Source organism: Sturnus vulgaris, chromosome 12, assembly GCF_052056855.1.
Source record: "Sturnus vulgaris isolate bStuVul1 chromosome 12, bStuVul1.hap1, whole genome shotgun sequence".
Lineage (NCBI taxonomy): Eukaryota > Metazoa > Chordata > Aves > Passeriformes > Sturnidae > Sturnus > Sturnus vulgaris.
In genome coordinates this window covers 9037501-9062655 of record NC_142254.1, presented here as the reverse complement: position 1 = coordinate 9062655, position 25155 = coordinate 9037501, and the positions used below count along the sequence as shown (strand labels likewise).

The 25155-nt window shown below is 44.2% G+C and overlaps 1 protein-coding gene across 3 annotated transcripts in view; it reads left to right on the top strand.

Annotated features, from left to right (window-relative positions):
* ZNF423 (zinc finger protein 423) overlaps positions 1-25155 on the top strand; it is a 225724-nt gene that overhangs the window by 58784 nt on the left and 141785 nt on the right. For 2 of the 3 annotated variants that reach the window (XM_088171874.1, XM_088171875.1), the window contains exon 3: positions 7586-7786. In XM_088171874.1, the coding sequence (XP_088028000.1) occupies positions 7586-7786 (201 nt within the window). Of the gene's footprint in view, positions 1-7585; positions 7787-11641; positions 11723-25155 lie in introns of all 3 variants that reach the window. The other variant, XM_014882611.2, reaches the window with a different exon arrangement.

Sequence of the window (25155 nt, the reverse complement as noted above, 5' to 3'; positions counted from 1 at the left end):
TGTGATATGTAAGAATCATTGGCTGAGCAAAGCCAATGGGTGTCAGGTTAGATGCTGGATATACATGGCTACACTGTTCTAGAGAGCTTGGAGCCAGGACTGGCTATATAAATAGACATGATTCTGGGAGTTGCTGCACACAGCCCAGCAGCAAGGTTGGATTTGCATGGAGGCAAAGGTGGCAGATTCTTGCTTTCACTGGACAAAACAGGGCAATTGTGCTATGCATGCATATCTCCAAATATATGTATGGTGTATCTGTACAGCAGAAATAACAATGTAGGGATGCAGGTGGGCTCAGGTGGAAGCAAGGCACTGCAGGGCAAGAGGTTTGTGTGTGTTACCCATTCTGTGTGTGATATCTGCGGCAGCAAAGGGAAGTGCAATGAGCTGCCAGTCCTCTGCTGCGTGTTCCTGCCACTTTCCATGCCTTTAAAACTCCAGGTAGACACTTGAGGTTTTCTTAAACTGCTGCTAATTTGAGCAAATTGGGTCCTATCTGAAGGAAGATGGACATTTTCCCTGAGAAGTGCTGGTGTAAATAAGCTAAGAGAAGGCTGCTGAGAGGCAGCTGTGGGATGTGCAGGGCTGTCAGCACCAGTTCTGTGAGTGGTGCAGGGCCAGCAGAAGCAGGTGCAGTGTTAGTGCTGGCACCAGTTATTCCTGGGGTGCTTGGAACCCCTTTGTCTAAGAGTGTGTGTACCAGCAGGTACAGAAGGAGCTGTTGTACCCTACTAAATTAATTTTTCTTTGCCGAGTTGAAGAATGCTGAGAACTTTCTATTTAATTACAAGTTATTATGATTTATTACATACTAGAGTGTAATAAGGCTCTGTTGTGAAATGTTATCATGTGCTCTTCCTAAAATCTTGGACTTTTGTATATTTTATTGTTAACATCTTCACATAAAATAGTATTACTGGTGTAATCTGTGCTTTATCCCATGGGTTATTATTTATCCCAGCACTGAACACTCTCCCTCTTCCCCTGCCTTTCCAAAAGAAGCTCTTGCAGCCACCGTTGCTGCTTGTTGGTTGCTGTCAGAGCCAGACAAATGACAGCTCACGGAGGCTGCAGCGGCCATAGCCCTAGGAGGGCACGAGGAGGTAACAATATGCAATTTTCATGGTCCGAGGGTAGCCTTATCCTACTGTTCTTCATTACAGTACTGCAGTGAGATCAATTTTATTAAGTTGTAAGTCTTAGGAGGCCAACACCATTAACTACATGCTGGATCAAATAATTTTTTTGGTATTACGATTGTTTTTTTCCCCTTGTTGAGGGAAGATCTGATGTGTGGATCTCTTCAGCCTGAGAGAAGCATTGCATGGTGACTGTCAGCAGGATTGTGTGCCTGCATTTTGCTCACTTGCCCTGTCATGTAGTCATCCCATGTGATTTACCATTGCATGAATATACCGTGGTGTTCCATGCATTATTCCTTTCTGGCTCTTTGTTTTTCAGCTAGGCACCTTTTTTTCTTTACCACATGTGGTTTGACACCATGTGAAAGTGGTATGATGCACTGCATGATGGAGGACCAAACCTGCTTGCCTTTGATGCACATAGTGATGATTTGATGTGTGGAATGAGCTGCCTTTGATACCTGGTCCTGTTCCTAGGGCTGGGATGCAATCCATGCTTTCTGACCTGGTTTGCTCGGCCGGAGCAGATTTTTGGCAGCTTTGTGTGGATATGGTTGCAGAGGTTACAGAAGCTCACAGGAGGGCCCTGGCCCATTGAGAGGTAGCACACACACGTATCTATGTCCAAAATGAAAGTGTTTAAAAAAGACATTTTTTGAAATGCTGAGGAGTCACAGAGTGGGAGTACCCAGCAAAGGCAAAACTTCATCCTACGATGAAGATTTCAGTTTAAGTTTGTTTGTGATTTAATTACTGAAACACTAGTGACTTTTTGGCATTTGTTCATTCTTTGATCACAAGTACAGAGAACTCTGGACTCTCTTTCTATGTTGCAGAGCTAAAGACAACACTAAAATGCAACAAACCACATAAAAGTAGAAACCTCCCCCACACTGATTTGGCATTTGACACTGAGCAAAACATTCACTAACAACGTTTAGATTAGGCTTTTCCTTTAAGTCATTTGTCTCTTTTGTTCTCACTTCCTAATTACGGATGAAATTTCCTTTCCTTTTGTCTGGCTGGGGTAGCCCTGTGGCCGCGGGGCAGGAAGGCTGCACCCCTGGGTGGGCACTGCGGGGCTCTGCCAAGCCCCAGGAGGTGTCAGTTCTTTGCCAGCACCCTTCACTCCTCCAACAATTAGCTTTTTTTTTTTTTTCTTCAGTGCCATGTACTTTTATCACTTGTCCTGCCTCTCAGGAAAACTTCTAGAAATAACTGTAGTCCTTTGTGAGACCTTTGCTTGTTTTTGTTTGGACCAAGGTGAGGAGTGAAGAGATGCCTTTTTCCCACTCTTCATTTTACGTTTTGCCTTGCAGCTGCCAGACCTGGGCAGTGCATGTCTGTGTGTGTAAAAGTTTATGTGGTGCTTTGCAGAGTGTGACTTTGCAGCCTTAGCTCTGTGTGGCAAAGTTGCCGGGATAAAAAATGCTGCTTAGGACTGCATCAGTGCGTGCCTACTGAAAAGAAGCAACTCTTCACGGAAGCCCCATAATTGGACCTATTTAAAGCCAGGCATGACCCTGCACTAAATAGCATGTTCTTAAGAGCAGCCCTAGATTTAAAATAAATCCCAGCTTCAAAAAGTCCACAGGCTTATAAAAAAAAATTAAAGAAAAGCCCCAGAAAATTTACTGGCACAAAGATAGAAAGGCTTGCCTACCCTGTATTGTGTTGACAGAATAAAAAGTTTAAACTGTTCATAATTGATTCCACAGATGAAAAAATACACTGAGGTTGGTTTCATTTCAGTTTTTCTGGCCCATGTGTTGCAAGGTGTTACCCATTTCCAAGTGTTTCAGTGGAAATTTTAGGTAGGCTTCAGCATCTTTCCATCAGTACAGCTCTGGCCTTGTTGTGCCCTCAGTCCTGCCCCACTAACCCAAGTCCCCAAAGCACTTTGCTGTGACTCTGGTGGCTGGGCTGAGGCTGTGCCATGCTAAGCTCCAAGCACAGTCCCTGGTGGCAGGGCTGTCTGTCCCAGGCTGACTGAAGCAAGGGAAATCTGCTCTTGACTTGAGCGAGGCCTGAGCTGAACATGGGACATGTAATCTGTTTTCAAATATTTGGCTTTAGGAGTGCGTTGTTCCTGTAACAGAGCTGTTTTGAACACAGCTCAGAAGGCATTTCTACTGACTGCAACTTTCAAACTGGGCCTTTGGGAATTCACTTTTTCAGCTTTGCCAAGTTTGCCACATTCCTTGGACCACCAGGTCAGGCAGGAACACTCCCAGTTCTTACTATGTCTCCTTTGAAATAGTAACTTTCTAGAGCATAAGCTGGTTTGTATAGAAAAAAACCAAGAGCCATTAACAGCATTAACTTTAGTGGCAATTAGAATAACATATTCCTGACTGTTGGCCAGATTGTTTAGGTCATAGGGTAAAATATTCTTCTTGTGTAAAGCCCTGCAGACCTTCCACTGTGCTACGGGGGAAAAAAAGAGGGGGGGCGGCCAAAAAAAGAAAATAAAAGCAAAAAAGCCCCCCCACTCACTATCCATTTTGGGTAGTGAGGTATACTTTCAAGACTGACCTCTCAAATTGTATCTTCTCTTACACATAAAAGAAGATTGTTAGAACCATCATTAGATATGGCAAGGTCACTTAAAAATTACTCGTAACAGTGACGTGTTACCCCCTCTTTGGAACTGGTCAGGGATCATTTATCCTGATAATCTATTCTGGTCATTTATCCTGGTGCTGCCAGCAGTTCCCTTCTGCTGGCATTTCCCACAGCCTTGTGCTGAGCACACCTCACCAGTGTGAGCTGTGTGCCCACGGTGCTGAGCTGTCCTTGCAGTGCTGCTTGCTGCATAAGTTCCTCCAGGTTGGTAACTGTGATTACTGCAAATTTTTAAAGCAATCTAGATAGCAACTACTTACTGTTGAATTAAGCTCACTAAAATCCAAGGCTTAAAAACAGAACCTTAAAAATTGGCCGTGGCTGTAAATGTATCTATCTGTGCTTGATGCCACAAGGATCTTTGGAGACTGCAGAAGGTCCTGTTGGCTCTGGGAGCCAAGGAGCCCCTTTGCTTGGTGGTGCACAGATGCAAAGGCAGCACCTTGGCCTCCTGTGGTGACCCAAACCCCTCTGGCTGTGTGCTTGCACCCACAGGCGAGGTGCTCCTGCAGCTCTTGCCAGCAGGAAAATTGCAGGTTAAATTTGTGAGCTGCTACAGCACAGCTCTGCAGAAACGAGTTCCCGAGGAATGCTCGTGGCCTGCTGTCCTCATCAGGGAAACTGAGCTCATTGTGGGAGCAGCTGGGCTGTGTTTGAAGCTTTTCCTTGCTGGCTGGACCACCCATTCCCATCACTGCCCTGGCTGCTCTGCTCCCCTGGGCAAGCAGTGAGTGTCTCCCCAGGGCCGCCCGCACCCCACACACCCTGCTGGCAGCTTGTGGCCAGAAGAGTAGACACAAAGGTCAAAAACCCCAGAAACGCCACAGATTTTTTCTCAGCCCTGTTTGGTATTTGCAAGGCAAGCACGAAGTGTGCAGCTCTCAGCAGAGGAATCTGAAGACCATTTTGTTTGAAGGACAGTAACACTGAGGTGTGGCAGACATGTACAATTCCTTCAACTTGCCAAAACCAGAAAAAAATCCCATCGTAAAGCAGTGTTGCATTTGCTAAAGAATTTCTGCAAGCTTCAGTCTTGTGTTATTTGACATACAACTCTGTCAAGCAACGATGCTTTTGAGAAGTTGCCTAGAGGATCAGATTTCCCATTCAACAGGGAATTAAAAAATGTTTCTGGAATTTTGCTTTGCAGTGGGGAATCTATTTTCTTATCTCACATTATACAATTTATTTTTCCTAAAGCAGTGTGCTAAATTATTTGTTATTGTTGGCCTCGGTCGAGCAGTTTTATCCCTGGTGTAGTCACGAAGTATTGGAGTAAAACCAAGGATGAATTTGTCACAGTGTACTCACCAGATCAGCTGGTCTTTAGGTTAACTCTCAAAAGACAGCAATTCTGCTAAAAATATTAGTGAAGGTCCCTTAAATCTCCCCAAAGTTGCCTAGAAGCTTTCTTCTTCAGGTTGTGGTGAAGTAGGTTCAGAAGTGCTTCCCTGAGGCCTTTGTCAGCAGGCAGCATGGATGCAGGTGCCAATTCTTTAGGTTACATTTATGCACTTGGACTCTTTTTATAGGTTTCTGTCATAAAACTGGAGAGTTGACATTCTGATTTATTAACTATCAAGTCTGCAGGACACAGGCTTTAAAAAGATTGAATGAGCTAAAATGTTTGTGATTGCAGTCTGGAATGAGACACTGTATAAAGGTGTGCCAAGTAAAAATGACAAAATGTAAGTGATAATTTGAATATATACATTAAATGATGTGTGAAGTAAAGCAGAGCTAGCATAGGTCTAAAAGTGACTTATTATTTGGTGAAATAGTAATATAAGAGAACCAGAATTGTGGGTTTTTTTCATTACAAGATATTTTTATTTAAGGAGGAGTCTATAAAGCATGAGGTTCAGCTAGTGGCATTTTATTAAATAAACACAGTATAGATGATGTTTTACAACATGGAGTGCTTAGTGAATGATACTTTTTAGAACTAAATCCTTAAATTCATTACTGCTGTGTAAGTGGCATATCTGATTTGTTAAGATGAATATTATATCTCACCCTTAATGGAAATTTTGTAGTAGAAAGGTATGTATAATTTAGTAGTAAAAATCTGAAAATGTGCAGATCAGTTAGCTGCTAAGAGGGAGGCTGTGACACACAAACACAGGCACTGATTTTTAATATTTCCATTGCAATTGGAAGGGTACATCATGTTACAAGTGCTCCATGGAAAGCAGCAGAGTTTTTTACACCAGCTGATTTATATTTCCATGCACAGAGCAGAAGATGGTATGAAGTGTGCTCTGGCTGGATAGTAGTAGCAGAGCTCTAGTAATGTGTGTCTCTGAATTGCAGTGCTTGTGGTAACCAGTTTTTGTCTTTAATAAATTTTATTTTCAGCTTTGCTTCATGTTCTCAGCATTGGTTGTCCTTAATCTTTTTGGTGCTGATCTAATTTTAGAAACAATTCACCTCCCTCTTTGCTGGTCTTTCCTTAATGGCTTAAAACCCAAATGCATCCCATACCAACAAGTTGGCATCTCCCTCCTACCTGGGTGAGAGCAGCTCCTGGGCTTTTGGGGCCAGCCAGTGTGTGAGGATCTCTTCCACTGGCAGAGTCTGTGGTTCTGTTTCACTTTCTGAATGACTTCCCAAGTGTTCCCATCATACAGACAGGATGTATTAAGAGCATGAATGCTTGTGGAGGCAGGTGAAATAGTGCAGGTGTAGCACCTGGGGCTGTATCACCTCTGTTGGGGAACTTGTGTGCAGAAGAGGTGGAGGCAGCTATGTTTCAGCTGGTCACCAAAGCCTGGCCACCATGGCTAGTGTGTCTAATGGATGCTTTCCCTGCTGAGAGGGCAGCAGGGACTTAGAAGGGAATTTACAGCTCTGTGACCTCTCCAGAGATCCCAAGCAAGGGTTATCTGCAGTGCTGCATGGACTGGCTTCAGGCACATCTGAGTGTCCATTGTGGCCAAGGGAGTGTCCTGGAGGCAGGAGGATGTGGCTGCAAGCTTATCTCTCACAAAAGCCATGGAGGGTGTCCTGGGAGGAGGGAGCAGCTGTCCTACACCCACCCCATGTGGAGAGCCAGCTGCCCCCTGTGTGGAGCTGCCACCTAAACAACCCTGGGGTGCTCGGCCCCCACACTGGGGAGTTTCTGGAGCTGTCAGAGAGCTCAGTCTCCCTGTGCACAAATGCAGATAAAAACTTGGAGGGGTTGGCAAAGATGTGCTAGCCTACACTTCAGTCACAGACCAAGATAAAAACTATCAGAGAGACCTGAAGGTCAGATGTACTGAGTCTGCTCTCAGCTAGGTCAGCACAATGTCAGGCTCATCTGCCCATCCAAGTGCCTCTCATTAGTTCAGCAAGACCTCTCATGTCCTGGGGTATGTGTGTGCTTTGGGATATTCATCTAGAGCATTTTTTTCACTTGTTGTTACTAATATTGGGGCTTGGGGGCGGTGGGAGGAGGAGAGCACTGAGAATTAAAATTCAGCACATGCCTTTTCTTTGAGGGCTGTAATTAATCTTGCCAATTTTTAAAGCTTTGAGAATCTGGTTAAGTGATAAAACACTAACAACTTTATATGACAGAGTTAGAGGCTCCCGCTATACACCCACCAGAGAAGATTAGGAGAGAGTGTTTGCAGGATTCGCACTAAGCAGCAGAGAATACAGTTGAGAATTGTTGCACCACATGATATAAAAACCACATTAATATAATGAAAGGTGTCGGGAATAATGTGAGAGCGGCTGTAATTAAATGTATCTTAATAAGCGCAACATCCTTCTCAAAGCTCTTATTTTTCAGACCTCTCAAACTTAGAGGATGTTCTTGCTGTTGGCAGGTGGCCTGGGAGGAGAGCTGGAGAGCGAAGCGAAGGACAGCCGGGCCCTGGAAGAGAGGAACAGTGTGACGAGCCAGGAAGAGAGAAATGAGGAAGATGAAGACATGGAGGATGAGTCAATTTACACCTGCGATAACTGTCAGCAGGACTTCGATTCACTGGCAGACCTGACTGAACACAGGGCACACAACTGTCCTGGAGGTAATGTTAAACTAGCTTTACAGTTCTGACAGGTGGTTAGCTGGGTAATTGGACATAGCAACAGCTTGAGGCCTCAAGTGAGATTAAAGAATTAATAATGTAATTTTACAGTTAATGTAATTTTATTGTGGTGCCTTGGGTAGCCTTTGTTCACTCCTTTAATAAAATTAAAATAAAAGCAACAGCTTTCCAATTGGAATCTGTCAGTAATTACGTTAGACAAAAATGTTGTGGGGTTTTTTAATGCTAAAAGTTTCAGGCAGGTATTTTTCCCTCTCTCTCCCAATGTAGGAAGATTAAAAAAGTTAAATGGCTGAAGTGTGCAAAACTCCCAGGGAAAAAGGCCTCTGAACCCCTAAAAGAACACGATGATTCCTGAGATTAAAATTCATAGTGCGAGTTCTGTAATCTCACCCTAAAAATACAGCATTCTCCCTAGGTTATTATTACATTGCCTTTTGAATTTTATGGAAGTGAGGATGGCATCAGCCTACGCTGATCTTGATTTTACTTTCTGTAAAGTAAGAACAAGCTCGGAGCACCGGTGTGAACAATTGCAACATACCTTGCTTTTCCAGGGCTGCCTCTGCATGGCCGGCGGTAGCAGCAGGTACTCAGCCGAGCACGCTAAGCCGATTTACAGGGGTAGGAAAAAGCTTTGCAGATTTTACCAAAGATTAAATAAAATCTTAGGAGGGGGAGCGCAGAATATGTTAATATTTATTTAAATCAGGGATTCTTATCTTTCACCTTCCCAGAGTTGAATGCTCTGCCATCACATCTTCCTCCACACTCATCTAAATTATTTTTAGGCAATTGCTGTTATGGCAGACGGGTAGGTCAAGGCTGGCAGAAGACAGAAGGGTTAGTTTCTCCTCTGGTGCAGCAGTATCCCATCATCTCTCCCCTGAGTGCATATTCCTCCTGGCCACTTAATTTGTTTTGTAATTAGTCTATGTTTTCTGCTCTCCTTTTTGGGCATAAGTAAAATGATGCTCAGCCAAGAAAAGATGCAGGGGATGGAATACAGCAAGGGAGGGAGGGTCAGGTGGAGGTTTTGGCTTGGTCAGACTCCCACCCAAGAGCACCCTCCCTTGTCTCACTCTGGCTTGCAGAGGGGAGGACTCCCTGCTCTTGTTCCCATCTGCTTGCTGGGAGGAAGGACAGAGAGATATTGGGGCTTTTCCCATGCTTGCAGTTGGATAGGGATTGCAGTCCTAAGCCTGCCCCCAGGGCTCCTTGCTTTGCACTCTCATTTAAGCCCTACACAGGCTGCAAACTTGAAAGTGCATAAAATCGAAAGGCCACTTCTTGCAGGGTAATTTCCCAGCCAGCTGACAGACACAGCACTGGCCTGAGACTTCTGCACATGGCACTCTGCTGCAGGGGAGTAAGCAAGAAAATGTAACTTTCTACTCAGAAAACCCCTTGTTTTCCAAACTGGAAGGTGAAGTGCACAGCCCATGTGGACGTTGGTCCTTTCCAAGGAAGAAGTGCCCTGGGTGGCTGCTGCTCCATCACTGCCTGGTCTCCTCAGTTGTGCTGGGACAGCTGCTTGTGGTGCTGGGAGGGAGCCCCACAAAAGGAGGCTCTTTTTAGCACAAGTGTCTGTTTGGGTCTGGTTCCCTGTGTGGTCCCCAAACAGCTGTAATGGCACCACTGGCAGAGGGGAGTGGACACTGCTGATGGGGACTCCAGAGCAGGAATGTAAGGTTATGACAGGTGACAGCAGTGCTATCAAAAGGACCAATTGTTTTTCTTTTCCAGTGGCAAATCTGCATTAAAACATAACAACCTAGAAATTCTATTAATGTAAATTCAGTCAGTGTTTTCACACCTCAGTTTTTTTTTATCCTCAGTGTAGTATTCTCTTGGTGAGACTAAGAAAAATAAACTATATTTTTAGGGATATATGAAAATAATTTGTCAGTATTCTCATTGCTATTCTTGATTGCAGGTAGCATAGTTTTGCCTTCTTTTACTGTCTTCACATGTGCGGATGATTTACAAAGAGATTTTGTCCCAAAAAGGCACCATATAACTATCTGCATATACATGAAATAAGTGTTAATTGTCTCCATGTGAGGATAATCCTTGTTCCAGAGCAAGAGTGTCTGTTTTCTATTTAGTTTAATCTAGTGTCCTGAAGTGATTTAAAGGAAATAGGAAGATTGCACTCAAATATTTTGGAATGAGAATGTTTCCATGAAGACAATCTGGAATATTGCTTCATATTCCCATTCCTTACCTTGAGGAAAAAACCAACCCTTTTAGATATACCAGTTTGATATGGGGTCTGATAATCATGAAGGTTTTTGAGGGAAGCATGCAAAATGTGTATCTTTGTTCAGTTCATCTAAAAAGACTTGGGTGAAAACCTAAGACTGCATTAGAAAGTGTGTTATATTTAAAGATTTTACCCTACAAAAAGAGCTGTTTGCCTGTGTCCTTAGTTACCCTGCACTCCTTTTCCCTGTGATACCTGCCTGACACACCTGAGGGTGTAATGCAGTGCCTGACCTCTTGGCAAGTTAGATTTTCATGTCTTAATCTGAAGCAGGGCTTTCAGTCATGTCTACATGGCTCCAGATCAATACAGGTAATATTTTTAGTGATAATATCACCAGGCTGATAATACAACATAACTAATGACTTCCTTTGGGATACTGAAGTTAGGAAGGTATTGTAGCTCAGGAGTGTTGCAGGATTACAAGAGATCACTCCAAAGAGCAGGATAAACCATCTCTTTCACTGGAATCCCTTAGAAATTCATTACAGCGTGCTGAAGTTATAATACAGTTTGAACGCAGCTGCTTTGACGTGTAAGGAAGTAACAAACAGCCATTCCCCTCCTTGCTTTTTCATGTATTTCAAACTTGTTTCTTTGAGGACAAAACTGATGAAATCTAGACATCTCTGGTAGCATAGGTGCATGGCATTCCTTTTGATGTCAGTGTAGTAGAGATGTTCTCCTTCTGACAGAATTAGGTGCCTTTTATATGTTTTGCTCATGACTGATGTCTGTGATTGCAGGTTGCATGTTCCCAGTGTCTAAGAGCATCTGAAAAGGGTCTAAACGGGGGCAGCTTGTACCAAAAGAACACCACATTTCCTTACTGGCTTATGTCTTCCCTTGTTTCCTAGCTTGCGCTCACAAATGAGCACTCCTGCAGCAGTCCTGGAAACAGTGCCTTAAACTATTTCCTTAAACAGCAGCATCTTGAAAAATACTCTTAAGAACTAATAAAAACACCTAGTGTATACACTGGCTGTGTTAAGCTTTTAAAATGACTTTAAAACTCACTGGTATCCATATCACCTAAACTAGAGAGGACTAAGTAATTGCCACGGGTATCATGTACAGCCTTTTTTATACGTGTTTTTGTGTGCTGCTGTTACAGTGTAGGTGTAGCATGATGCTGTCTTACAGTGTTAGTGACAAGAGTAAGAAACTACACGTGGATTTACAACTTATTGTGTCCTACGAGTACCAGAGGCTCCCTACATCAAGCAACTATTCTGTGAGGCATCAGTGTCTGGTGGCTGGTGCCAGGTGGTTTGTTGTCTGACAAAAATGGCTAAAAAGTCACAAATTTTGTTATTTATCTGTGTGTTTAATCCATCTGTATTAATCTAGGTTTAGCTCCAGTATTTTATTGTGGTTTTTTTTGCTTCCTCCACCCTTTTCCTCCCATGGGTCAGAATAGTCTCAGGTAAAGTTGTTTCTTGAGATTCTTAAGTGAATGTAGAGTGTTTTAAAGCAAATTAACACATCAATGAAGTGGACAGAAGTAGGTTTTGGCTGGGTCTCTGAGCATTTCATGAGGTCCTCTTCTGTTGTTGATAACTTTACAGGTTGTCTGTTTCAAACAGCAGCAGAGCTATATATGGATATTGCCAGCTTGGAAGCAGCTGATTTTTCTAAACTACTGTACGGTAGGAACTAGTTTATAATTAAAGTCTTGCAGTTGCTCCTTTTAAATGCCCTGTAACTTGTACACTAGGCTTACGTTTGAAACGAGGTAATGTAACTGTTTCATGCTAGTGTATAATTTTGCATTTTCTTATATTTCACCTGCTACAAGAATTTTAATTGCCATGCAACCCTATTTTGTGGGATGCTTATCCAGAAACACATATGCAGCAGCTTGTCAACAAGTAACGATGTCTCATGATTGTTTTTGTCAGGTGGCACTTTTTGCTTCCCACTGACAAAGAGAGATGTCTTATATACATTTCCAAAATTAGCCCTTCCCAAAATTGTAGTCTTTGGTTGCACCTGATTGGCAAGTTAGATATTTTTCTCTCTTTTTGCTGCTGCTGTTGTTACATTTTTAAATTAATGAATTACTGATCGTCCTCCATAAAAGAAACTGAAATACAGTTGTGAAAAAGCAGTGTGGAAACTTAATTATACACCTAGTTTATACAGCTGTGTGTCTAATGACCTACTGGCCCTAATTACTGTGTTGTGGTTCAGTCTGAGTGCTCTTGTCCTTGCCAGAATTCTGCTCTTTTCTCTTAACCTAACTAGTGTTTCAAGCTTAAAAAAATAACAAGTTTCCTTTTTTTGTTCTCTTCTGCGTTGTCATGCTGAAATGCAGTTTCCCTTCTTTCCAGAGGTCATAGCAGTGTTTTAAAATGGGCATCAGAAAAGCTCAATAATATCACAAACTGTAAAAACATGGATTTTCCCTGGAGTCCTCAGTTCTTGCTGTCTAGATCTGAAAATGGGCACCGGGGCAGTGTTTTTATTGTCAATCACTTGGAGGGCTGCAAGTGCAGGCTCCCGTGCTTAGTCTGTCACAGATGTCCCCTCTCCAGGTGCAGGGACAGCACAGGGCTCCCCAGGGCTCGGCAGCCACCTTGGCCACAGTGCCCAGGTGCTGCACATCTCCCTGCAGTCAGGATTTGTGCCCTCCGTGCTGAGAGCTCTGAAACCCCGCATTGTTGCAGGGGTACACGTGGCTGGGTGGTCCGGGGCTCCGGTTCCCCTGACTGCTGTCACCACACAGGTGATGTCTGAGTTTATCTGGAGGTTCCCAGCCAACCTGAAAAGAGGCTTTTTCAAGGACTTCTGCTTGCACGTGCCAGAAAATCAGTGTGCTGATAAGGAGCTGTGCTGACTGGCTTGCTGTGCAGGTGCTCAGTGAAATACGTATTTATTGTGTAGAACACAAAACAGATTCCCACATCTGAAGACAAAGAGAAGCACGGCTGCAAATTTCATGTCAGACAGGGCCTACAGCACCCCTGGCCATGCCGAGGTTTCGCAGCACATCCCGCGCAGTGTGTGCTGAGGCACCGGCGCTGGCTCTGCCCCTGCACATGGCACATGTGCTCCAGTGTAGCGTGTAGTGTACTGCGTGTGTTTGACAGAGTTGTGCCAAGTGTCGTGCTCCCCAACAGCGCTGCTCGCCCGTCACATCGGAGGGTCATCCCCAGGCAAAGGTAGGTGAGCTGCGCTCAGCCCCTCGGCATGGAGAGGTGTCAGCGGGGCTGAGCCTCCGCACTCCTTTCTCCGTCTCTCCTGGGTATTGCAGGCATGCCAGTGCCTGGAAGGATTTATGGTGGGGGGACGTGAATTTCCAACAATGCCCGCTGGCCATAAGCACCCGGCTGGGGATTTGCTGTCCCGGAGCGGCGAGCCCGCGGCGGGGGCGCGCTGCGCGGGGCCAGTGCGCGCACTGATAAGAGCGTGCCAGTGCGCCCGGCGCCATCCCTGCAAATCGCCACGGCCACCTTTGTGCCGCTCCCCCCGGGGATGGCGGCGAGGGAGGCAGCGCCAGGCACTGCGTGTGCAGATAGGAGCGCTGCCAGCGCGGCTGCGGGCTGCTTGGTTGCATGTTACCAAAACCCCTGGCAGGAGGGAGGTAATGAGCTCTCTCCAGCCCTTCCTCAGCCCCCACGTAGCCAGCAGTCACTGCGGATGGCCTGGTTATGTGTTCTGAGGCTGCACAAAATTTCTTAGCAATGATGATGTCTCTCCTCTAGCAGCATATGTTTTTCACAAAGGAAGACCATTTTTCTTGTCATTTTTAAACATATGGCCCAGTGAGGAGCTGAGGACGACAAGTTAGCCTGCTTGTATTGGCAAGGGACCGTTTCATTCTTGCTACTTTAATTGAGTTCTTTTATCTGCTTTTATCTAGTTCAAAAAGTAGTCTGCAAAGTAAGCACAGGTATGCATGGAAATGGATAGAACAGAAAGTGGGTGCATGTTGCAAGTGAGGCCTCTTAAAGGAAACGTGTCCTTTGGATATCTTGAACAGATTGTCCCTGGCTGGCTGAGAAGCCAGTCTCTTCTCCTTTGCTACATCAGCAACGGAGAGATGCACAGAGACTGAGGCACCCCAAATGCCGTGAAGCAAGAGCTGTGCTGGGTGCTGGCCATGGGAGCTCCTGTGTGCAGCAGGAGCTGCGTTTGGGAGCTGGAGCCTGCCCAGATCCCCCTGCACCGGCTCAGGCCCCACACAGCAATCCTGGGGCACCAGAGGTGCTGCAGCTCCACCTCCCCTTCTCCTCCTGCTTCAGATTTCTCTTTGCAAGGGTAATCCATTGCCATGGTTCAGCAGAGGGAGGATTGTGGGGGTCTACATAGGGCAGGTTTGTTTCTCAGCATACAGAAATCTAAGTAAATAATAAATGGGTTTTATTTAAAAAAAAAAAAAAAAAAAAAAGAGGAAGGAGAGGTTTCAGTGGAAAGAGTTCCTTCCCAGTCTGGAGCTTGGTGAGAGCTGCAAGAGAAGCTGTGCCTGCAGGAAGGAGGATGCCTGTTTGCCATAAGCAGGTCCCAGCATTCAGAGGGTTGTAGACAGAACCCAGTATATGAAACTCAATTCAGAACTGCAGTGAGGATAGCCTGGAGACTACAGTAGATATGTGCTTGTTACAAAGTGGCCTTTAATAAAGCCTTAGAGAGCTGAATGGAGGATGTGCTGGGGTTGTCCTGTCTCAGATGGACAAGAGCATGGATTATTTCTGGCTAGAATGCTGCTGAAGGGCACACATTGCCTTCCTGTGAGTTGTTGAAGGACAAAAACGATGGCCATATTAACAGCCTTGGCAGACTCAGAGCCATTGAGATCCTCAGACTGCACCTGTAAGCAGTGAAAAAGAGATGCACTGAGACTTTGGGTTTTTTTCCCTGATTTCTTCCCCTATCCCATCACAGACAATTGGGTAAGTACTCTTCATGTAAGGATGGCTGTACTGAGCCAGCCTGATGGTCCCATTGTGCTGTTTTCCCAGAATGTTTTCCTAGCTGTCAGCAAACTTAGGTGAGCATTTTCTGGTGCTTTTTATTTAAATTATTCAGACCATCTTCTTCCCTGAATTTCCATTTTGAAGTGCAGTTAGCTTTTCCTGTGGTGGGGACCCAGAGTTCAACTACACATTGGGGAAAAGCATCACCTTTTGTTCACTTCATTTTTGTCACCTGCTTTCATTTGATACTCTCTGGTTCTTCTGGTGCAGGAGGCAGTGAACGATTGCCCCTTTCCCACCTTCTCCATGCCCTCATTCCCGAGCAGGCTTCTTTTGCTGCTCCCTCCCCTCTCTAAGTCCTTGTTTGCAATCCTCTTATTGGAACCTCGTGTACCTTGGCCCAGAGTAAGAGAGGGGGATGTGGTGAGGCATGGCTGCTAGGAGAGTCAGGGATCAGCTATCTCCTCCATCACTTGTGCCAGGCACACGGGCCTGTCTGTCCTGGCTCCCGAGCAGGAGGCGAAGGATAGGACTTGTCCTAGTGTGAAGACCTGGCAGTCAGAAAGATGAAGTCTGGCCATGTAGGGGAAAAACAATTAAGACTTCAATGTTTATTAAGAAAAAAGCAACCAGCAGTGCATTTCAAGCACTCATCACACAGCATAATTTTGCTGCTGGAAGTAGTGGGATTAAACAAGTCTTTCTAATGTTGATTTCTTTGAATTTGTGGCATATAATTTAAAAAAAAATCAATTAAAAATGAGGGAAGTGTGTGTACAAACATTGTCAAGAATTCCTATCTTTCATTTTTTAAAAACAAGCTCCAGAAAAAAATCCCCACAGAAGTTCTGTAGTGCATATTTGAATGCTTTTGTTGTAGCCTCATTAAACTTGGCTTGTCTGCAGATACAGCTGGCATGTTATTAACTGTGCTCCAGGCTTGGGGAAGCCAGAAAGCAGCCTCCACCCCCTGGTGCCGGCTGGCTTTAGGGAAACGTGCCAGCATGGGTTGGTCCTCTTCAGCTGGCTGGCTCTGGGATGCTGGCTGGAGCATCTCGGCATGGCCCCTGGGTGGCGGGGCTCAGCCTGCCGGCCGGCGGGACGGCACCCCGGGCTCCCGGGGACCGGCCAGCAGCGCTCAGCCCCGGCCCCTGGCAGCAGCAGCGACCCACCCAGGTACGTGTCCTCCTGGGACGGCCTCAGCCGGGTGCCTGTGTGGTCCGTGGGCGTCTCACGCCTTTCTTTGCCGTAGGCTGGCAAGAAGCAAACTAGGGATCATCTGCCAAGCAGTTCCTCTGTTCTCAACAAACAGTATTGGACTGAACCACTCAAATAAACTGAATAAGGGAAATATTTTCTCTGCACCTGCTGGAGAGGCTGTTGCTCTCCAAGCTGGGCTTGCACATCAGAGGACCTCTATCAGAGGTTCAAGCAGCTTCTGACTTTCTTCAAAGCTTTGGCAGCAAGTATGTACATTTTGAATGCTGTTTCATGTAAGTAATTTTAGGAGGTGCTTTTAATAATAGGGTAAATTCTATAATTTCATATTCAGTTAAAAATTGTTGAAAATCTACTTAGTAAAAATTTAATCAATTACATGTATTAAATATAGGTCATGTTATTCAAACATCTTGCTTATTACAAGCAGTTTTCATTGTCTTAACTAATTTGGCATTTTCAAGGCACTTGGTCTGTTCCTGCTAAATACTTTGTAGGGAATTCAAGAACTTTGTAATCTTTAAACATTCCAGCAGCCCCTTCCTGACACAAGAAATTGTTATTTTTATCATGAAATTATAAAGTCGTCATTCTAATTTGGCTTAAGTTTTGACTGCTACTGGACTGCTTCCTTCCTCCCTTCCATCTCCTGCCTTATGCTGGTAAAAGGTTTGTGTTGTCTTTGGGAGCTGACATTGCTGACAATTAAAGGGATTGATTTTTAGTCTGTTCAGCTCCCAGATATGGTGCCCTATGGAGCTGCACAAGCTTTATGTCAACATGAGAGGAACGAGAGGTCAGTGTTTGGGGGAGAACTCAAGACCTTCCCCATTAACAGCCTGAGTTATTTTGAATGATAATTACCGTGGCTGCACTGATTTGCCTAATGACGTGCATGAAATTGGAGGAACAGCCAAGGTCCTTAATCCAGGTGGGTTTTGTTGTGGGTGACATCAGTAATGGTAGGAGTGAACTTCCTCCTGAAAGCGTCATTTTTTGCTATGTGGGTCCATCTCTTCCTTAGGCTTCCTAGAAAATCGTTCTCAGCCATAATGATGAAAGACTTTTTGGCTCTTCTTTTTGTTTCTACTCAATTACTGTTACACTTGCTGAAGAGGACATAAGGAAAGGCTGTAGAAGCCCATTGCTTTTCTCTTCTCCAGGGAATCTGTTACATTAAACATTTGAATAGATTTTTGAACATAATTCCCAGTCATTTCCTCTACAGTGAACTCAGTTCACTCATGCAGACTTTGTACTTAATGATATCTCTTAAAATAAATGAGATTTGATATAATTTATACTAAATGGTCATTTTAGAAATCTACATCTACTAATTATTCATTAGAAAATTTCGAAAGACAGAAGTAAATTCCCTTTATGAACTTGAGTCTACAGAAATAAAAATACACACACCTGTTTCTTTTCTTCGAGCAAAACTGAATAGAGGTAATTTACTGCACTCCAAGAGTAGTGTAAGCAGGTTTGAAGTATATTGTTCAATCTTCATCAATCAACCATAGCAACCAACCAAGCCCAAACCAGCCAAAAATCCAACATGCATCTAGGACAGTTATTTATGGTAGTACTTAGCTTATGTTCTGTCTCTGCATCATGTGGGATTGTGCTTTTGTGTGTTCTGGCTGTGTGCTTGGGGTGGCCACTCTCTGCCCTTTCCTCTCCCTGGTGCCTGTGCATGTGTCCCTGTGGTCTCTTCTTGAAAGCTTTCTCCTCGCTTGCTCCTTTCTGGACTGTCCCATTTTGCATTTTGCTCCCAGCAGTCTTCTCTCTGTTGCTGTGCTGACATTTGCCCTTTCCCAGCCCCACATGAAACAGAGTCATTCACAGTTTATACATTTAAGTTACACCTTGCTGTGTTACTAGTTTCTCCTGGTTTCTCAGCTGCAATTGCTCTCCTGTCCATTGTCCAGGGCTGGCTCTTCCTTGGAGCTCTGTGCATGTGCAGAGCCTTCCTTGGCCCATCCTGTGGGGACTGGCAGATCTCCTCGGGATGCTGGGAGAAGCCACACTGCTCCTTGTGCTGCTTTGGAGGCAGACTCAGCTAGGTTCAGATGAGCTAAGGACACATGCCAGTCAAATCTTTGTTCACAAAACGGAGAAAATTATTCAATTTGCATCCAGATCCAACCTGGATAGCTGCTTGATGTCACCTTACAGCCCTTCACTACTCCTTCCTCTCTTACACACACTTACCATGGTTTGTTTTACAAGAGCTGGTTCATGTAGGAACTGTATCCCAAGGTGTTTTGATGGTATTGAGTGTAACTGGGTTTGATTTGGACCACAGCCTCTGGTACATAGAAATAAAGCAGATAGTATTCCTTGCTTTTTATGGTGGACAAACTGTCATCTTTAGGAGGCAGTCATGATGCTGTTTCACTCTTCACACAACATAAGACAAATTCAACCCAACATTTAAAACAAAAGGAAATGAAAGTAAGTAGAATTTTCTTGTCTCATAGCTTAAATAAGAGAATACTGAGTTTTTTGTCTGCCAGAAAACTGGAAATGGGAGGGAAGATGCTTTCACTTGATAAATAGGTATGCATATACATATCTGTGATGTACAAAATGCCTCATTTTAGGTTAGTCAATTCAGTTTTGAAGACATGACTAGCTAAAATTGACTATTGAAAATAACATCATTACTTTGGGGAGAATCTCAATTAGAAGAGAAATGAGGAAAGCCAATTCTTGCAGCAAGTTGGGGGAGAGTGATTTTGTATGTGGCGCTGAAGTTGGAAAAAGTGCAATCAGAGCTAGCAAAACTCCCTGTTTTTCCAGAGGTTGCCACAGTAATTGGCCGTGCATGTCCGGATTGCCGAGTGACAGGCGGGAGGCTCAGCTCTTGGAGGGCTTGGCCTCTCCGAGCAGAGAGGAGAGGAAAGGAAGGGAGGATAGGGAGAAAAAACAATTTGTGAACTTGCCCCTTTTGAGATAGCAACTGCTCTTCTCCTGTGCCCAGGATCATTGCAAACAGCCAGCAGCTGCATCCCACTCTGCTTTTGCTGTCAGCAAATGTCACTGCAGAAACCTCCGTAGTTTCAAGGAGCCACTGTTTGTACACAGGGAATAGAGGAAACTCATGGAAATTTTGTGGTGTGTGGGCTGCTCTGGATTTTACTGTGAGGATGGGAGATCTTCACAAATGTTTTAAATTAGGCTATGCTTGATAATTCTGGTGGTATGGACCCCAACCAAAATTTCAGGGAAAAAAAGAAAGTTGCTCTGTTAAAGCAGACATGAAAAAAAAAATGAAGGGCTTAACTTTTGTCCTGAGGGTGATAAAACAGCACCACACAGCTGAAAATCAATCTGACCTTCACCCACGTGATGCTGTTGTCTCAGTCTGTCTTTCATTTCCTTTGGTTGAGTGAAGGCCACGGCATTCAGTAGGGAGAAAAGCCAGAGGGAGGTGTGGAGAATCCTGTTTTCTCTGGAAAGGCTTCGGTGCTTGCATAAGTTCACTCTATAAAGAGAGTTGCTGCAAAACTTTGAATTATTTCATTAAATTAACTAAAAAAAAATTCTTCTCTTAATAAGCAGCAGTCACATTAAGGTAAAGAATATATGTGCTGTAAAAAAACCTGTGTTTGTGATATAAAACATTCTGTTTTAATTAAACCTAGAATTAGTCAGTGTTTTGAAATGAAGGCTTCATGCAGCAACAGGATACCTGCACATTCATTTAAAGCACAGAAATTTGTACCCAAAGGGGAGAAAAAAGGCAATTATTTTTTCCAGAGATATTTGAACATTATGTTGCGAGGTTTGCACAAACAAAGGTACCCAGATACCAAGATATTTACATAAATAAATCAACAGTTAGGGCTTGTGTATAAGCAATACTATTGATTTTCAAAACAGAGGTACAGTTTCAATTCGTGAATTACTCATTTTGCACGACATCTTGCAGAAGTAGTTCCCACCTCATTTTCCTGAAGAGAGAGGAAGAACTGAATGAGTGGGTAAAATCTGTGCAGAAATTAATTCTGCTAAACAGAATCAAGAAAAGGGAAAACTACATGCATAAGCACATCTTGATGTTTTTTGACATCTTGAAAGCAATTAAAAGTGTAATTCATAGCTGTTTATCCAATCCCCTGCTTCTTCCATCCTTGTTGAATTTAAATGCAACCCAAAACCAAGAAGTTCCCAGCTAATTCTCTTGGAAAGCAATAAGTTTTCCACACTGGTTTTACAAAACTAAGATTACTGTAAATTCTGCCTACCCTAAACTGCAGTTTTTCTGATTCAACTCATTACACATGGATAATGTCCTTTCATGTCAGTCATAAACTACTCTGTTACTTTATATTTTTGTGCCATATATTCCCTAGCTACTGTAACATGGAGAGGGAGAGAGAGGGCTGCCTGTTATTTTCTTTGTTCAATAATCGTTGCCTGTTTTAGGAAGCTCTATAAGGAAAGTAATCTTCTTGTTAAAGAGATAATGGCAGAGATTGGATGTGCTACAGAGATGAATCTCTGGTTCATAAAGTTTAGAATGAATCAATTTGTTCATTAATCTATTTGGAATAATAGATATTAATTTTTTACTGTAGCATTTTATTTAAGTGTGGTTTGTCTGACGTACTGCCCATCGCAGATGCTTTTACATGGTATTAAAAACCCCAAGATGGTAAATATAAAAGATATTGGGACCTTTCCCTGGCAAGCTCTTCTACTCAGGTCTCCGTGTGATATGCCAAAATGCCATTTGCATAAATACAGAATTTAATAAGTTATCATTCTGATTAACGTCATTAACTGCTTAACTACTGTAGAAATTGGCTTCCAAAGTTGCTTGTTGGTAGCTGTTGCTCTCCACGTCATTCCATTTGCTGTCTCACTGGGGATAATGGTATGCAAGGGAAAGCAAGAAGGTCAAGGATCTTTTTGTTTAGTCTCTTTGCACATTAAAAGTTCTATTATGTGTTTGTATTGCATGTGGTTTCCAGTCGGTTGGCTACAATGCTTTCAAGATCCATTGATGATGAGTTTGTGAGGCTAAATATATCTCGTGGATTATGACTACCAAGCTATCACTTTGTGCAGCAGTCAGGGCCAATATTTAACAAGTGTTTTTCACAAAGAGGAATTTTGAAATAGAGTCAAATGATCTTACAGAAGGGGTTAACAGAAATGCCAGTGGAGAAGATGACAGCAAATGCTAGGTCTGTGCTAGCTGTGGGGGAGTTTGGGGCTCTGCTATGTGGTTTGTGGGGGAAGTGGTTCTTAGGTTGGGGTTTTTTGGGTTTTCTGGGGGTAGAGGAGGGCTGTGGTATTGTTGTGAATGGCACCGCGGCCACAAAGCTGAACGGGTTGGAAAACCGAGTGGAGTCGTGTCCAGCCATGCCTTTCTCTGCCTGGCACGGCAGAGTGCAGGGATGCTCTCCCCCAGCGCGGGGCCGGGCGCGCTCACCCTGCGGCTCCGCTGTGTCCCCACGGCTGGCACTGACCCCACGGCTGGTACTGACCCCACAGCACTGCTGTGTCCCCACGGCTGGCACTGACCCCACGGCTGGCACTGACCCCACAGCTCTGCTTGTCCCCACAGCTCTGCCGTGTCCCCACGGCTGGCACTGACCCGGGCTCAGCTCAGACCTTTGCTGCTCCTTGCCCGACATTTAAGGGAATGCACAACCAGGCTGCAGGATGCTGCCATGTCTTGAGGGCTGGCACAGCCACCTTGCTTGTTTTCACTCTCTAGCTAGTAGACTGACCTTTTAAAAAAACAGTTTCAGCTGCTGTGAAACATTGACAATAGCTTTAATAGATTTCGTTTTAGAATTAAATAGCTCTGGTTCCATTTCGATAATGTAAACTAGCAGCCATGAGCGTGCTTTTGCTGATTGTTTCAGGCTGTGTACAAACTCGGGCAGACGTCACTGCCTCCTTGTCAGGCGTTAGCCCAACATGCTCACTTTCTTTAAAAATGAAAGCAGAGATTTTATTTTTTTTTTTAGCAATTTGTGTTCTGATTGACTTCTCCTGAGTACCTTCACACCTGTCAAGTGAATCCAGTGTGCTTGTTCCCAAGGGCAACCTGACATCTGGGAAATTCTGCCTCAGCCCTGACTGGTCCCCTTTGAAGCATCTTTGGTATTTTGAACTGAAATTAAGTTACACCATCACACATCATCCTTTGCATTATTCTGTTTTGCTCCAGTATACCCCTGCTTTTATAAATTTCAGTTTAAGTCCTGCTCTTGAGCTGTTTCAGGAGTGTTGCAGTTATCTGTAAGCTGTCTTGCTTTTTGCTGTGGGGCTGGTAAGCTCAAAAACATCTGCAGGCAGGGTCAATCCAGCTTGCTATTCTTCAGAGAATATTTATGAAGTTTCATAAGGCTTGGACCCATACCCACACCCATCCTAGATGCAGTGTCTACAGATTTATCCCCAGAGCCTCTTACAAGCATTGCTTGTATTACTATCTAGAGCTATCCCACTGCAGAAATCCTCAGGAGAGAGAAGTGGACAAGAGTACTTAGAAACATCTGTTAAAAATTCAGACAAACACTCCACTGTCACTAGAAGCAGTTGGGACGGGACGAATGATATTTACCATGTGGTGCTACAGCAAAAAAGGGACATTTTCTTTTGTTCCTTCACTTTTCCTTAAAAATGGATAGTTTGGTCAGTAGATACAGAAAAATGCCTCTGCAGAGCACACTTGGGGTGTATAGCTGCTTGTAACCAGTGTCACAAACTGACTCCAGAGCCAAGCCTGGCGGTCTTGTGGGAGTGCTGTTTCCCGAGTGCTCACATTTGATTCATCACGCGCTTTCTATTTGTTTCAAGAAACCCTGCATTAATTGTGCAGACCTAGAAAGTGGTGACATTAGGAAATAAATTGACTTCAACATGACTTTTCCAGTGCTTAGGCAAAAGGGAAGAAAAAGTTGCAGCAACAAATCTAGTGGATGAATTCTCCAACTGGTTGCTGTTTTGTGTGTGGCTACATTCTGGATTCAGTGAGTACTTGATAAATGTTGTCATTTGTCCTTGATGATGTGTCATGAAGTTACAGGCAATTTGGCAGAGAAAATAAGTTTTCTTGAGTATGAGGCCAGACTTGCGATGATGTGTTTCTCCACTGAAGTCCAGCTCAGCCCTCCACCCGACCCCATTCCCCACAGAGCACTCTCCATTCCCCTTTCCCATCCTCTGCCTACCAGCAGGACAAGCAGCAGAATGAGTGGTGCTGTCCGGCCGGGTAACACACGTGTGCTGATTGCCTGGGACAGGCTCAAGAGCAGGGATAAGTGCTGACTCTGCTCTTAGCCTGTCTCTCAGCAGAGACATGAACTGGGGGCTCTGCCCTACCCAATCAAAGGCAGGTTCGCCGATCTTAGAGAAACTCAATTTCTATCCGAGAAACTCAATTTCTCTCATAGCCCTGTATCCCCAGTACGGTGTGATTCAAAAGTTAATAGGAAGGGACAAACAGTTAAGACATATGACAGGCAATATGATGACATAAACCTTGTTTTCTAGGATGCCAGGCTGAAAAAATGAACACAAAGCTCCCGAGAATAACTGAGTCACTTCAGATTGAGACTTGATGGACAATGCTGGCTTTGTTATCACTCTGCAGGTAGCGAGGGGATAGGGTTAGGGAGAATTTCCAGAAAAGTAGGGGAGTTGTTATTAGAAGGGTAAAGCTTCCACTGCCACGCATCTCCTGTAGTGGACCCTGCATTACCCTGGTCCCTCCTCCTTTTAGGAGCCTTTTGAGGCAAAGTCTTCTGTGACAGGAACATCTCTCAGGTCTTTTAATCTGCGAGCTGCCAGGTGAAAGAATGGGGCTAGGGAACAAAAGACACTCAGATACTGCAGACAAGCTTTTGTAGGATCTGCCACGTCAGCTGTCTCTTATAAGGTCTGCTGTATTTTCTGTTGATGGTGTTCTTCCCCCGAGGATTTTCCCACACCTGGGAATGCCTGCCATAAGCCGCACTGATATTTTCCTCAATGCCTTTCATTTCTGTGTACAGATGGAGCTGGGATATCACACACTGTCCTTGTCCTTATTCTGTTCTGCTCCTTGGCAGTCACAGCTTTCCTGGCTGGAAGCTTTCATCCCACCTCCCTCTCAGCCCTTTTCAGGAGCGGCTTTGCAATTATTTATAAGCTAGCTTGTCCTGTTTCCTGACATTTTCAGTGTAGTCTGTGGAAGAGTAAAGCTAAGTATATGTTCTCAGGTTTTACAGGAAGCAGAAAACTTGAACTAAATGTTGGTGGTCTGAGTTAGCAAGATATTCTTAATTTTTAGGGTGAGGAGGACCATCCCTTTAAATCAAAGGTCAGCTGGGTGGAAAATGTTCTAGTGTCCTGTAGCTGCCTCTTGCCTTTAAAATGTTTGGAGATTCTGGAGGGGCAGGCAGCTCACTTGCACACTTGTCAAGGGGAGGCTGGCTGTCCTGCTTATCTTGTATTCCTACTCCCTATCCCCGAGCAGGTTTTCTCTCTCCTTCCTCTTGTCACATGTCAGAATAAGACATCCTGTGATTTACCTAATTCACCTTCCACTTGTGTGCTGAGGCTTGAGATTTTCCAAAATTCAAGAGGCAAAACTGTAATAATTTTGGCCTCAGAACTGCTGGATGCACCTTTAGATTTTTTGTCTGAGATAAATTTCTATTCAGGCTGAAGAGAGCAGCATTTTCTTGTTATGCTGCTGCAAATAGACGGGAGGAGTGACAAACTTTTCTTCCGGAAGTAGTAAGGTGGACAGGCTTGTCTGCTGCCCAGTGCTACAGACGTATGTACTAATTCACCCCCTCCTCTACCACATTGCTGTTTTGGTTGCCTACATGCATATGTGAGAGAGAATTATAGATCTCCCAGCTACCTTCTATTCCAAAGATAATTAAAATACAGTATATTCTAAAGAGATGCTTACCCCCTCCAACCTTATA